This window comes from Salvelinus alpinus, chromosome 11 (genome assembly GCF_045679555.1).
Source record: "Salvelinus alpinus chromosome 11, SLU_Salpinus.1, whole genome shotgun sequence".
In the NCBI taxonomy this organism is placed as follows: domain Eukaryota; kingdom Metazoa; phylum Chordata; class Actinopteri; order Salmoniformes; family Salmonidae; genus Salvelinus; species Salvelinus alpinus.
Window position 1 is genome coordinate 53123567 of NC_092096.1, and position 14968 is coordinate 53138534.

The 14968-nt window shown below is 45.4% G+C and overlaps 1 protein-coding gene across 3 annotated transcripts in view; it reads right to left on the minus strand.

Annotated features, from left to right (window-relative positions):
• intu (inturned planar cell polarity protein) overlaps positions 1-14968 on the minus strand; it is a 33778-nt gene that overhangs the window by 1470 nt on the left and 17340 nt on the right. For all 3 annotated transcript variants that reach the window (XM_071333496.1, XM_071333495.1, XM_071333497.1), the window contains exons 5-16: positions 11476-11591; positions 11143-11232; positions 10848-10925; positions 10294-10477; positions 9803-9856; positions 9306-9368; positions 6919-7173; positions 6071-6285; positions 5621-5930; positions 5288-5382; positions 4841-5030; positions 651-790 (exon numbers count right to left, since the gene is read on the minus strand). In XM_071333496.1, coding sequence (XP_071189597.1) covers positions 651-790; positions 4841-5030; positions 5288-5382; positions 5621-5930; positions 6071-6285; positions 6919-7173; positions 9306-9368; positions 9803-9856; positions 10294-10477; positions 10848-10925; positions 11143-11232; positions 11476-11591 — 1790 coding nt within the window. The remainder of the gene's footprint in view (positions 1-650; positions 791-4840; positions 5031-5287; positions 5383-5620; positions 5931-6070; positions 6286-6918; positions 7174-9305; positions 9369-9802; positions 9857-10293; positions 10478-10847; positions 10926-11142; positions 11233-11475; positions 11592-14968) is intronic.

The window sequence follows — 14968 nt, forward strand, 5'->3', positions numbered from 1 at the left end:
TGAACATCTCTATGCCCAGTATATCTGTATTATATATATATATGTCTGAAATTCACTGTAAGCCAGAGCCCAGCTGTTACATGTTGGCCTGCTATTCCCAGCCTCTCACTCAAAGTTAACTGGTTTACTTCACATTTCTTTACTTTACCACCCAGACAGACCTCTCTCTCACTGAGGGCACACACACACACACACACCTCTGAAACGCAGAAGCATGTCCAAAAGCAACAGTCGAGACATCCCAAAGTGCCATCAGTCATTACTACAAGGACAGCCACCATCCCTACCCTACATTCACCCCCCCCCCAAAAAACCCCACAGAATATAGAATTCATAACACTGACCCTATATAGCAACAGAGGCCATATAGATATCATTCTTAGGAGACTCAATCATGTACAGTGGCGCTCACACTATGTAAGGCAAGCACAGACATAGTTGGCTTGGTTATGTCTCAAATGGCACCCTACTCTCCATAGTACATAGTACATTGATGTAGGGAATAGTGTGCCATTTGAGATTCACACTGAAACACATTGTCCTCTGATGTACCCTAATCCCCATATAAGCGCACTACTTTTATCCAGAGTTCTAAATAGTGCACTACAAAAGGAACAGGGTAGCATTTAGTATTTTGTTCTGTCACGTACCCTATAACCCAGTAGGTCATGGTGGGGGCTGGCTTCCTCTGGTCGGTCCAGTTCTCAGGTTTACACTGGAACAGAACCCCGTGTTCCTTCACTGGGCCCAGCCCATGGGTCCCCTGGGGTCTGTCTGTACCTGGCCTGCCCTACTCACACAAAGAGAGGTCTAAGAGATTAAACATAAACACACACCACCTTTTTTATTAAAACACAGACTTTCTTACATAGAGAGATATGGTGTGTTTGCAGTAGTGACCCGTCTTTGAGCCCCACCTGTTAAATTTTTTTTTTTTTAATAATATACTGAATAAAAATACAATGTGTTGGTCCCATGTTTCATGAGCGGAAATAAAATTAATAAAGCCGCAAACAAACATGGTCTCTTTCTTAAGTAAGGCAGCTCCAAAATGAAGGTGTTTCAGCCTAGCTCTGTGCTTTCTGTGGTGGAGGGGCAGCCAGCAAAAATACAGAGTGTAGGCGTTGGTAATCTTACCTAATTGCGCCGAGATTTGCTCAGCGTTCTGTCGCTCATGGGGACATTATGTCACTGCAGAATCTACGGGAGAGCTAGGCAGTTCAAGCCCCTTTGGGTGCTGCCATAGATTTATATTAGAAGTGCCCATCCAAGAAGGCTCAAGGTCATTGGCCACAAATAAAATGACGTCAAATCACGTTATATCTACCATAGCTTTGATTGGACTGATCATGTCAACATCATACTTTCAAAAACTTTGCTAGAAAGTTAGACAAGCAGCCATCATCATGAATCACGTCGACAATCTACTGGCAAATCCTTGTCATATGAAGAGAATTTATAGATAAAACGTATCGGTGCTCATCGGCCGTGTCTCACCCTAAGAATTTGGTCTCTCTCCCCCTCATAACTTAGCTTACTGTTCTGACTTAGTGGTGTACATGTAGCCTTTAGCCTGTTTTAGAGAATTGTCACTATCGAATACTGTAAGAGCTTTCTTTGTCTGCTTATATGCCCCCTTTATTTATCCTACGGTTCTGACTTGGTGTACAGGGAGAATACTGTAAGAACGGACCATGTTCTGAATTCTGTCGCTGTACATTTCAAAGGTACTGAACAAATAGTTATATCGACTATGTCCATCTTAGCTCGCTCATTAATCCTGGAGAGTCTATTGACGCACCCATGTGTCAATCTAAGAAACATAATTAAAAAATCCCCATTAAAATCTGTAAATATAAGCTACAGATGTAATTTTTTTTTGTGTGGGCTGCGTCTCTATCCACAACATCCGCCTATGTCGGCCTACCGCATCTGCAGAACTATTATTACAAACTAATATGACTAATATTACTATGTAAAGGAGAGACTCTCACGAACACGATGGTGTTCTCTGTTTTGCTCCAAAAAATACAAGGTTAAATACGTATGTGTAAAAATCTATATATTTCCTGAGTTATCTTCTAGATATAGGACAGACACTTCAAAACCTTATTCCTTATGCAAATTATTTTTTACTATCTATTTTTACATTTATGAATGTTATTCAAGGCATTTCTATGGGCTATAGTAGTAAAGGCCAAACTAAATATTTGATCAAATTATAAACTCAGCAAAAAAGGAAAAGTCCTCTCACTGTCAACTGTGTTCATTTTCAGCAAACTTAACATGTGTAAATATGTATATGAACATAACATTCAATAACTAAGACATAAACTGAACAAGTTCCACAGACAAGTGAATAACAGAAATGGAATAATGTGTCCCTGAACAAAGGGGGGTTCAAAATCAAAAGTAACAGTCAGTATCTGGTGTGGCCACCAGCTGCATTAAGTACTGCAGTGCATCTCCTCATGGACAGCACCAGATTTGCCAGTTCTTGCTGTAAGATGTTACCCCACTCTTCCACCAAGGAACATGCAAGTTCCCGGACATTTCTGGGGGGAATGGCCCTAGCCCTCACCCTCCGATCCAACAGGTCCCAGACGTGCTCAATGGGATTGAGATCCGGGCTCTTCGCTGGCCATGGCAGAACACTGACATTCCTGTCTTGCAGGAAATCACGCACAGAATGAGCAGTATGGCTGGTGGCATGTCAGGATGAGCCTGCAGGAAGGGTACCACATGAGAGAGGTGGATGTCTTCCCTGTAACGCACAGCATTGAGATTGCCTGCAATGACAACAAGCTCAGTCCGATGATGCTGTGACACACCGGCCCAGACCATGACGGACCCTCCACCTCCAAATCAATCCCGCTCCAGAGTACAGGCCTCGGTGTAACGCTCACTCCTTCGACGATAAACGTGAATCCGACCATCACCCCTGGTGAGACAAAACCGCGACTCGTCGGTGAAGGGCACCTTTTGCCAGTCCTGTCTGGTCCAGCAACGGTGGGTTTGTGTCCATAGTGACGTTGTTGCCGGTGATGTCTGGTGAGGACCTGCTTTACAACAGCCCTACAAGCCCTCAGTCCAGCCTCTCTCAGCCTATTGCGGACAGTCTGAGTACTGATGGAGGGATTGTGCGTTCCTGGTGTAACTCGGGCAGTTATTGTTGCCATCCTGTACCTGTCCCGCAGGTGTGATTTTCGGATGCGATCCTGTGCAGGTGTTGTTACACGTGGTCTGCCACTGCGAGGACGATCAGTTGTCCATCCTGTCTCCCTGTAGCGCTGTCTTAGGCGTCTCACAGTACGGACATTGCAATTTATTGCCCTGGACACATCTGCAGTCCTCATGCCTCCTTGCAGCATGCCTGAGGCACGTTCACGCAGATGAGCAGGGACCCTGGGGCATCTTTCTTTTGGTGTTTTTCAGAGTCAGTAGAAAGGCCTCTTTAGTGTCCTAAGTTTTCATAACTGTGACCTTAATTGCCTACCGTCTGTAAGCTGTTAGTGTCTTAACGACCGTTCCACAGGTGCATGTTCATGAATTGTTATTTGAATTTTTGAAAGACCGGGTCCTGAAAAAGGGACGTTTCTTTTTTTGCTGAGTTTATATCCATCTTAAAACATATATTAGCTTAGTACCCCCCCTCCCCCAAACTTTTAGAGGTTAATGTCTTAATTGAAATTACGGCTTGCCTCTTATCCGCTCATCGCTCCCTTATGCCATAGTTTGTACATCTCAATTGTTATATTGCTTATATAGGTCTATTCCATTTGTATCTTATTCGTCATTGTAGGAAATGTTGGAATGATTTCATTGTTTTGCTTACTTTGTGTATTGTAATTAGCTCATGTGCTTTTCGTCACGAGGGAGGGGATACTATATAATGTTGTTGGGTCTGTAACCATGTTTGCCAGTGACAGTCTCTTCTCATTCAAATATTGGTTTTCAACAAAAACTTCAGTAATAAACCGATGTAATTCCAGTTGATATTGCGAGGGTTGTTTTGTTTGCGCATTGCGCTGTCTGTGCGTCTGTATATTGTCTATAAAGTGGATCCTCGTGGTTGTATTTTCCTTCCCTTATAGACCACATAGGCCTAATAAAATACTTCAAATGGTAAGCTAACCGTCTCTTTCTGTGTGTGTGGTGACTTAAAGAAGAGTAAAGTTAAATTCAGCAAGATGCTGAGGCCTTATCTGAACTAACATTCATCTGAATTTCTGTCGCTGTCCATTTTGAAAGTGCTGAATGAATAGGCCAACCTCGTCGCAGCCTTATTTGCTTGCAGCTTGTTTGCTTATACTTACAGCTAAGTGTTAATAACATAAGAATAAACATGATGAATTTAATGAACATCAAATGTAATAATGCTTGTGTATGGTTCCAAAGTCTAAACTCATGTCGACCTTCGTTATTACTGAAGGAGAATGTGGTTCTTATTGAGTTACACAAATCCACAAGGAGTCAGTAGAAACCATATTTATTTCAGCAAGTCAGCAATATCAGCTAGGGCTTTTAAAAAGGCAGTAAACGAGGCTGAATGAACAGTTTCGCTGCCAGACGAGGCTCCGCTGATAGCCATGGTGCTGAAATAAAAGCTCAGCTGTTAGGACAGCTTTGTGTAGGCCTTAACAGTTTGTGGGCACCGTTTGTCACCGTTATAGTGTAATGAATGTATTGTTTAGTGTTGTGTTGTGGCTTTGCTGGCATGCAACAACAACAAAATTGGGTTAGTTTGCCCCACCAAGACGCACATGCTAAAATCGCCACGGTGTGTGCGTGAGAGTGAGTGAGTGAGTGTGTCTGTCTGTGTGTGTGTTCCGTATCTTACCCTGGGCGGCAGACTCCGCTGGAAGGCAGCCCGTATGGAGAGGCAGCAGTGGTGGAAGTTGCGAATGAGCTGAGGGTGGATGGAGCCGCTGAGCTGGGACAGTTCCCTGTGTGTAGGAGCGATGAAGATACCCTGCACCTTCTCCATCAGCACATAGTGGAACAGAGTGTTCTCTGCCCCAGACGTCAACCTGGCCAACACAGAACCGAGAGAGATTGGATGGAATGGAATAGAATGCAATGGTATAGAATGGAACGGGATGGCATGGAACAGAATAGAAGAGAGGTGGGGTGGAATAGAATGAGATGGAATAAAATAGAATAGTGTGATATGGAATAGAATAGGATGGAATGAAAGAATAGGACCACAGCAGAGAGGAGATTTGGGGCATTATTACAACAAGGAAGGATAAACTAACTTCTAACACTGCTGGCCTGTTTCACTCACTTCATAGTGTTGTTCTTCTTCTCTGTCTCTCTCTCAGTCAGACTCTTCTTCAGGGTGCCCAGGGAGAACGGGTTAGGATGCTTCATCCTGGGAATCTAAGGGGAGGGGGGAAACAACATTGGTATTTGACATAACCCAGTGTGTCGCTAAATATCGTGCTCTCCTAGCAGTGTGTGTGTGCACTTTACTGTCTGTCTGTCTGTCTGTCTGTCTGTCTGTCTGTCTGTCTGTCTGTCTGTCTGTCTGTAATTTAATAAATTGTGCCGTGGAACATAACTTTTTATAGATATAAGGATGAGAGACGCAATGGGGGAAGGAAGGTTAAGACCCTACCTTGAAAATGCTCCCACTGCCTCGACTCCCATCAGATCCTCCAGAACCCAGCGAGTCTCTCTGGCCGACCAGCTTCCGGGCCGAGTCCGGGGTGGAGTGCGGACTGAGTCCAGTCGGCCTTCCTACACCCCCGTCCGACTGTTCCTCGCTCCCGCTGTCGGACTGACCCCTCTTGGGGCGAGGTCTCCGAGCGCCTCCTCCAAACAGGCTCCGGCCCACCCCCTTTCCTCCTCCCTGGTCCGAGGAGGGCGGCTTCACGCCCCCGGCCAGCTTGCAGAGGACAGGAGACGAGGAGGCCAGGGTGTCTAACCTGAGAACCACCATGGAAACTTTTTGTGTCATCCTCAATTTTATCTATGCTCTTATTTATACACGATTATTTTATTTCTGCACTTTTCTTTTTTTAAATTAACGCACAATTGTTTTTAAAATTGTCAAACTAAAAACAACCTGTCACGGGCGAAGGAGGGGAGGAACCAGTCAGCACAGGAGAGGCAGGGGGCAGGCGGGGCAGCCAGGCGTTCCTCCATCCCTACATCCAGCTCCTCCAGCTGTAGGAGGGTAGCCTTGACCTGGTCCACGTACACACAGTCGGGCCCTGGGGCCCCCGTGGCAGGGGCCGCACAGCCACCCGCCTCCAGGAGCACACACTGCATGAAGTGCCTCTGGGGGAGAGGGAGCGGTAGAAAGAGAGAAGGAGAGAGAGAGAGAGAGAGAGAGAGAGAGAGAGAGAGAGAGAGAGAGAGAGAGAGAGAATGTATGGGATAACAGATGTCTGCGTGTAGTTGGTATCCTGGAACACAAAACTAGAGTCAAATGTTGGATGTCTGTCTGAGAGACAGCTAGAGGGGAAAGAGAAAGAGGAGAGAAAAAGAGCAAGAAATGACACAAAAACAAAAAGGTGACACTCATTAGAGTAACTGATGGAACATTGAATCCTGCATTCTCAATGAAGACCCTATATGTCATTTTATATGTACAGTACCAGTCAAAAGTTTGGACACACCTACTCATTCAAGGGTTTTTCGTTATTTGTACTATTTTCTACATTGTGGAACGTGCAAAGCTGTCATCAAGGAAAAGGGTGACTACTTTGAAGAATCACAAATATAAAATATATTTTGATTTGTTTAACACTTTTGTGGTTACTACATGATTCCATATGTGTTATTTCATCGTTTCGACGACTTCACTATTATTCTACAACGTCCCAAAAAATATTCAAAATAAAGAAAAATCCTGGAATGAGTAGGTGTTTCCAAACGTTTGACTGGTACTGCATGTATCTATGGTCTTACCAGTCCCACTATGAGTAGGAAGTAGCGTCCCTTGGGCTGGCAGTAGCCAGGCATGGTACAGTGGTTGTTATTGGTCTTGTTCTGGTACTTCTTGGTCTGGTGGATCTGTGAGCGGTGGTGAGGGAACACCTCCCTCCAGATAACCAGCTGGCCCACGCGCTGCTCTGAGGCCAGGGGGAGGAGACAGTAGTGCTGGCAGTAGAGAGAGACGTCAAGCAGGTCCTCCTTGGGGAGGTGGTTCGCTATCAGATAGCCCTGGGGTTGGAAACAGGCAGAGAGACATACACGTCGAGAGACAGAGACACAGAGTACACACACACACAGGTTGGACACACACACACAGATAACACAAATTTATTTAGAATTTTTACTAACACAAGTCGCCCCATCGTATAGAGAGTGCCAGACTCTCTCTATACAAAGGTCATGAGAATGGAGACTTGAACCTAGAGAACAACCTTCTAGAAATCATGAATAATTCAGCATCAATTGATAGGCTGATGATGTGCCATCCAGGGAATGAGGGGGTACAGCATGTTATCCTGGGTGACGATATCCCATCTACAGTGCATTCGGAAAGTATTCAGACCCCTTGATTTTTCCCACATTTTGTCACGTTACAGCCTTATTCTAAGATGGATTAAATATTTTTTCCCCCCTCATCAATATACACACAATAACCCATAACAACAGAGCAAAAACAGTTTTTTACCCAATTTATACTAAATCAAAAACTGAAATATCACATTTACATAAGTATTCAGACCATTTCCTCAGTACTCTGTTGAAGAACCTGGCAGCGATTACAGCCTCAAGTCATATTGGGTATGACGCAACAATCTTGGCACACCTGTATTTGGGGAGTTTCTCCCATTCTTCTCTGCAGATCCTCACAAGTTCTGTCAGGTTGGATGGGGAGTGTCGCTGCACAGCTATTTTCAGGTCTCTCCAGAGATGTTCGATCGGGTTCAAATCTGGGCTCTGGCTGGGCCACTCCAGGACATTCAGAGACTTGTCCCGAAGCCACTGCTGCGTTGTCTTGGCTGTGTGCTTAGGGTCACTGTCCTGTTGGAAGGTGAACCTTCGCCCCAGTCTGAGATCCTGAGCACCCTGGAGCGGGTTTTCTTCAAGGATCTCTCTGTACTTTGCTCCGATCATCTTTCCCTCGATCCTGACTAGTCTCCCAGTCCCTGCCGCTGAAAAACACCCCCACAGCATGATGCTGCCACCACCATGCCTCACTGTAGGGATGGTGCCAGGTTACCTCCAGACGTGATGCTTGGCATTCAGGCCAAAGAGTTCAATCTTGGTTTCATCAGACCAGAGAATCTTGTTTCTCATGGTCTGATAGTCTTTAGGTTGTGCCAAGCGGGCTGTCATGTACTGAGGAGTGGCTTCCGTCTGGGCACTCTACCATAAAGACCTGATTGGTGGAGTGCTGCAGAGATGGTTGTCCTTCTGGAAGGTTCTCCCATCTCCACAAAGGAACTCTGGAGCTCTGTCAGAGTGGCCATCGGGTTCTTGGTCACCTCCCTGACCAAGGCCCTTCTCCCACGATTGGCTCAGTTTGGCCGGGCGGCCAGCTCGAGGAAGAGTCTTGGTGGTTCCAAACTTCTTCCATTTAAGAAAGATGGAGGCCACTGTGTTCTTGGGGACCTTCAATCCTGCAGACATTTTTTGGTACCCTTCCCCAGACATGTGCCTTGACACAATCCTGTCTCGGAGCTCTACGGACAATTCTTTCGACCTCATCGCCTGGTTTTTGCTCTGACATGCACTGTCAACTGTGGGACCTTATATAGACAGGTCTGTGTCTTTCCAAATCATGTCCAATCAATTTAATTTACCACAGGTGGACTCAAGTTGGAGAAACAGCTCAAGGATGGTCAATGTAAACAGGATGCACCTGAGCTCAATTCCGAGTCTCATAGCAAAGGGTCTGAATACTTATGTAAATAAGGTATTTCTGTTTTTTATTTTTAACAAATGTGCAAACATTTATAAAACACTGTTTTTTCTTTGTCATTATGGGTTATTGTGTGTAGATTGATGTTTTCATATGTTTTCATCCATTTTTGAATAAGGCTGTAACGTAACAAAATGTGGAAAAAGTCAAGGGGCCTGAAAACTTTCAGAATGCACTGTAACTAATCATATGTAACTGGCTCTTTCTTCCTATCCATCCAAGGGTGTCTGTCTGTCCCTTCTGTGAAGTTTCACTGTGGGCTAGGTGTGTGTGTGTGTGTGTGTGTGTGTGTGTGTGTGTGTGTGTGTGTGTGTGTGTGTGTGTGTGTGTGTGTGGGTGGAAAGGAGAGCGCCTCAGCAGATAGATGTCAGGTGAGTGTGTGTGTGTGTGTGTGTGTGACAGGTGTGAGACGACACTCAACCTTGTAGAACAGACAGGAACCCAGTGTCACGTAGAGACGCCTCACGCCATAGAAGTCCTCTGACTGCCAGATAGAGAGAGAGAGAGAGAGAGAGATAGAGAGAGAGAGAGAGGGAGAGAGAGAGAGAGAGAGCGAAGAGAGAAAAACAAATTAACAGTTTTAGAAGATCAGACATGAATGATTAAGTAGTGGATCTACTTCCTGCCGGTCTATCCCCTCCCCCCCTCTCCACCACCCCTTCCTCCCAGTCCTGCTTCATTTAATCAGCTAGAAGATGCAGGTATAAAGAAGATCTAATCCTTCATTACATGAAATATACACAGGCCAGTCCAGAAATACTCACTACTAGACCCTACACATGGGAGGGGACAGCTGGTGGCTCCGTTTAAATGGGAATGGGGATGAGCATGACACCTTGTCTGCTTCCCAAATGGCACCCTATTCCCTACACAGTGCACTCTGCTTCGACTAAAGCCCTACGTAACGATTTGACTTACCATTTCTCCGAAATCTGATGATTCAAAGTCTGAGAGAACGGTGTCCACCTGCATCTGTGGACAGACAGATAATCAGAGACCGTAGAAGTAGAATTCAGACGCAGCATTCTAAATCTAGATCAGAGGCAGACGTATTTCTGCATTCACAAAGGCTGCAGTCAGACATGCTCTGGAGCTAGACATGGAAAATTTGCCTGACTAGTCGGCAGGAGCACATGTCATTTTTACCGCCAGACAGCAGAGGGCAGCAAAGACAATACATAAATCCAACAAGGTGGGGGGGGGGAAAGCCCATTAAATATATCCTAGCAAGAGCAAATTGCTTAAACCTATCAGTGACTTGACAGCCTAAAACATCCTGTGACCTGAAACATTTCAGAAGACGTAACAAGCGAGGCGCAAACAGCAAATGGTGAAGACATCAATGACGAAGAAGACATCTTAAAAGTGTTCCATCACAACCGTGGCCCAAAGTGGCGGCCCATCCAGACCTTTATCTCAGGGGGCAGAGGGAGCCACCGGACCGCTGGCAGTCCGTCCAGGAAGAGAGTCTCCGATAGGTCAGGGGGCGTGGCCCCGGAGCTGTCACTCAACCGGGAAGGCTGGATGAGCTGCTGGAAGAACAGGCAGAAGAAATGGTCCAGCCTGGGGGCATGGTCCGCCTCGCAGAATGCACTGTGGGGGAGCGGAAGGAGCGATGGAGATAAGAGGGAGGGGGAGGAGAAAGGGAGGGATGGAGAGAGGAATGGTGTGGTGGAGGGAGAGATGAGATGAAGGGGTGGAGGAGAGAGAGAGAGGGAGGAAGCAAGGGGAGGGAGGGGGACAGAAGGAGGGAGAGAAAGAAGTGGTTGGTTAAAAGAAGCCAACAACCTGTTCAGGTTTGATGTAACAGTATAAATGACCTTGCTTCAAATGAGAAGCCAGAAAGACTGGGACCGCTTGAACCAGGAAATCAAACCGGTGTCCAAAATGGCACCCTATTCCCTATACAGTGCACTACTTTTGGTCAAATTCAGGATGCATCCCTGCTGTCAGCACAACAGACCTGTCCAGAGAGCCGTGCATCACCTTGAGAGTCCTCACTGCACCTCCCACTACCGTCTGCAGATACAACAGAGGAACCCTGGGGAAGAATAAGAGGGGAAAAACACAGTCACATCCACGAGGCCAGAGAAAAACACTCCGAACTTCAGCTACTTACCGACCATTTTATTGATCAAATACTCTGGGAGGGATACAGCATTTAGCTGACATATGGGATTGGCTGAGACAGCGTATTGAATATGGAAGCATGCATTGGATGCTGTCAAGGACTTTGGATGACTTTGCTGTGTCGGTACCTCTCAGCAGGCAGGGCGATCACCAGCAGGTTGTTGCTCTCCTTCCAGTAGCCCACATGGACCAGCTGTTTACTGAGGAGAAGGGAGGAGCTGAGGAGGGGGGGAGGGGATGGGGGGGAAAAGAAGGGAGAGGGGTAGAAGGCGGAGAAAAAAGGAGGGAGTGGGAGGAGGAACAGGTGCAGGGGAAAAGACAGAGGAGAAATACAATCATGGCATGAATGAATGGAATTTCTATATTTAGGACTTTGGTAGATTTCAGAGCCGCTTGAAGTGGGTCTGACTGGTGATAGGTAGAGATTAGTCAGGAGTGGGTGGGGAATTTTCTACACTAACCTGACTATCTGTCCTCCAGTGACATTCTCCAGCATGTCAGACAGAGTGAGAAAGATCCCTCTGACTCCCTTCAGCTGGCTGGACGCCTCAGACACTGGGTACTGGTACAGGATCTCCTGGTGAGGGGACATGGAGGTACACACACATACACACACACACATACACATACAGTCCGTTAGAAAAGAAAGCACAGGGCAGGATCTGGGTATAGTCTTTGTCATTAGTATTCGCCACACCAGGCTGTCTGCTATGAAGGGTGTGGAGCGGACCACTTCAGAGAGAGCCGGGGGAGGAGGGGCGTGAATAAGGAGTAGGGCCTCATAGCCATGGAAACAAGGACAAAAGCTCTGATAATTCTTACAATGCCAGACATTTACCTCTGGGTCACCAACACACTAGCCTCGTGGAGAACCAGGTTTCCCTAAACAGAAAGCCTGGGGAAGTCCATGGCACAAAATCAGCCAAAAAAAAGGGGTGGGCACCCAGTGTAAATCAGTGACGCCTGACTACATGTCAAACCCGTCAAATGCCTTGCTTGGGTGGAGGTGCTCACTAGATGAGTGTCGTAGGTGCAACAGTGAGCGAGGATGGCTGTGAAATCGCGGATTAAAATCCTGTTAAAGTATGTTGATGTATGCCGTGTTTGTGGTAAACCGTACGCCTGGAACAGTAACAAACATCATCTTTTGCAAGGTAAATTGTCTTTATTGCGACCGGACTACACACTGGCTTTAGAAGAGATAACGGGGCCTGTCATACAGTGCGTTTCCTGTGTAATTTGTTGTGTAACAGCCAAAGTATACCAATGCGGTCACAATTCACGGTGATCTCTGAGACACGCCACCATTCTCATCGACGGGGTCTGCAGTGGAGCAGGTTGAGAGCTTCAAGTTCCTTGGTGTCCACGTCACCAACAAACTATCATGGTACAAGCACACCAAGACAGTCATGAAGAGGGCATGACAAACACAATCCCCCTTCAGGAGACTGAAAAGATTTGGCGTGTGTCCACAGATCCTCAAAAGGATCTACAGCTGCACCATCGAGAGCATCCTGACGGGTTGCATCAGTGACTGGTATGGCAACTGCTCGGCCTCCGGCCGTAAGGCACTACAGAGGGTAGTGCGAACGGCCTAGTACATCACTGGGGCCAAGCTTCCTGCCATCCAGGACCTCTATACCAGGCGGTGTCAGAAGAAGGCCCTAATAATTTTCAAAGACTCCAGCCACCCTAGTCATAGACTGTTCTCTCTGCTACCGCACCGCAAGTGGTACCGGAGCGCCAAGTCTAGGTCAAAGAGGATTCTAAAAAGCTTCTACCCCCAAGCCATAAGACTCCTGAACATCTAATCAAATGGCTACCCAGACTATTTGCATTCCCCCCCTCTTTTACGCTGCTACTACTCTCTGTTATAATCTATGCATAGTCACTTTAATAACACTACCTACATGTACATATTACCTTGACTAACCGGTGCCCCACACATTGACTCTGTACCGGTACCCTCTGTATATAGCCTCGCTATTGTTATGTTACTGCTGCTCTTTAATTATTTGTTACTTTTATTCGTTTTCTTTTTTTTAGGTATTTTTCATAAAACTGCATTGTTGGTTAAAGGCTTGTAAGTAAGCATTTCACTGTAAGGTATATATACACCTTACAGTGAAATATACCTAATACAATATACCTGTTGTATTCGGCGCATGTGACAAATAAAATTTGATTTGAATTTGGGGAGTTTCTGCCATTCTTCTCTGCAGATCCTCTCAAGCTCTGTCAGGTTGGATGGGGAGCGTTGCTGCACAGCTATTTTCTAAAAACCTGTTTTTGCTTTGTCATTATGGGGTATTGTGTGTAGATTGATAAGGAAATACATTTATTTCATCCATTTTAGAATAAGGCTGTAATGTAACAAAATGTGGAAAAAGTCAAGGGGTCTGAATACTTTCCGAAAGCACCGTACACAGAAAAAAAGCACATCATATCTAAATATAAATTCACAAATAATCTCAATAATCCTAAAACTAAGTAGGAAAATAGCAAAAATCCCCCTGCCTGCACACATTTAAAAGGTTCGGTATCGCATTTTAGGCTTGAAAAAGACAAATCTAAGTTACTTAAAATCATTTTAAATCACAGAATATTTGTTGCAGAGGTTGTAGGAATATCCGATAGCAGATAGTATGGACTCTATGCCATGACATTCACACATCTCGTAATGCTCCCAGTGTAGTACCAAGTAAACCACGTTGACGGAGGTATGACGGTACACTCTAGTCATAGTATTAGTGTAGTTTCACTGTCATTGTAAGATTCAGGGCTCACTTGCAAAAAGAGACCTTGGTCTCAATGGGACTCCCTGCTAAAAGAAAGGTCAAACCCCCAAAAATAGGGTGTCATTTCAGATACACCGCGAGACAGAGCGGAAAAAGACAACGCCAACTCTGTATTTAGGAGCCACCACAGAGAACAGGCCTAAATCACAGGGCAGAGAGAGGAGAGAGCTTGTCTGAAATGTGGCTGTAGCTACTAGCAATGTTCCCTCCGATTTTTTCCAGCACTGAGCAAATTTCAGGTCTGCTGAGCGCAAACTTGAACAGTGTGAAAATTCTGTGCAACTTCCGTGGCCCGTTTACTGTGAACACTGAGGCTGTACCCGTATTAAGTTACAGTTTTAACAGTGACCAAGTAGGCTACTGTGGCTATTTGAACGTAACGTAGGTCTACCAGAGTGGCCTACCATCAAAAATAATGGCGAAAACGCATCCCATAACATTTTAACATGGAAGTAGCTGTTCTATCATACAGCCGACAGTAGCAGCCAATGTGTGGTGTTCAATGTAGGCCTACATTCCATGAGACTTTAGAGAGAAAAAAACATGCAGGGCTTAACATTAACATGTTTATCCACTTGTCTTTCAGACAAGGAGGTGACTGAAAATGTTGTGTTTGACGCAAGAAATCACTTTACAAAATAAAATGCATTATTATCCCCATATCATTATTACAGAGAATAAGACAAATTATGCTACCCTCTGCCTATTGGCTACTTAGCTTATTCAAGATGTCTCAAAATACCTACCCCTCTGGTAGGCTTCCAGATCCAACAGCAACCAAAACACACACACACACACACACACACACACACACACACACACACACACACACACACACACACACACACACACACACACACACACACAATGTATTCAGACAACTTGACCTTTTCCACATTTTGTTACAGCCTTATTCTAAAATGGATTAAATCGTTTTTCCCCTCATCAATCTACACACAATACCCCATAATGACAAAGTGAAAACAAGTTTTTAGAAATTTTTGCAAAAGTATAAAAAATATAAAAATAAATACCTTATTTACATAAGTATTCAGACCCTTTGCTATGAGACTCGAAATTGAGCTCAGGTGCATCCTGTTTCCCTTAATCATCCTTGAGATGTTACGACAACTTGATTGGAGTCCACCTGTGGTAA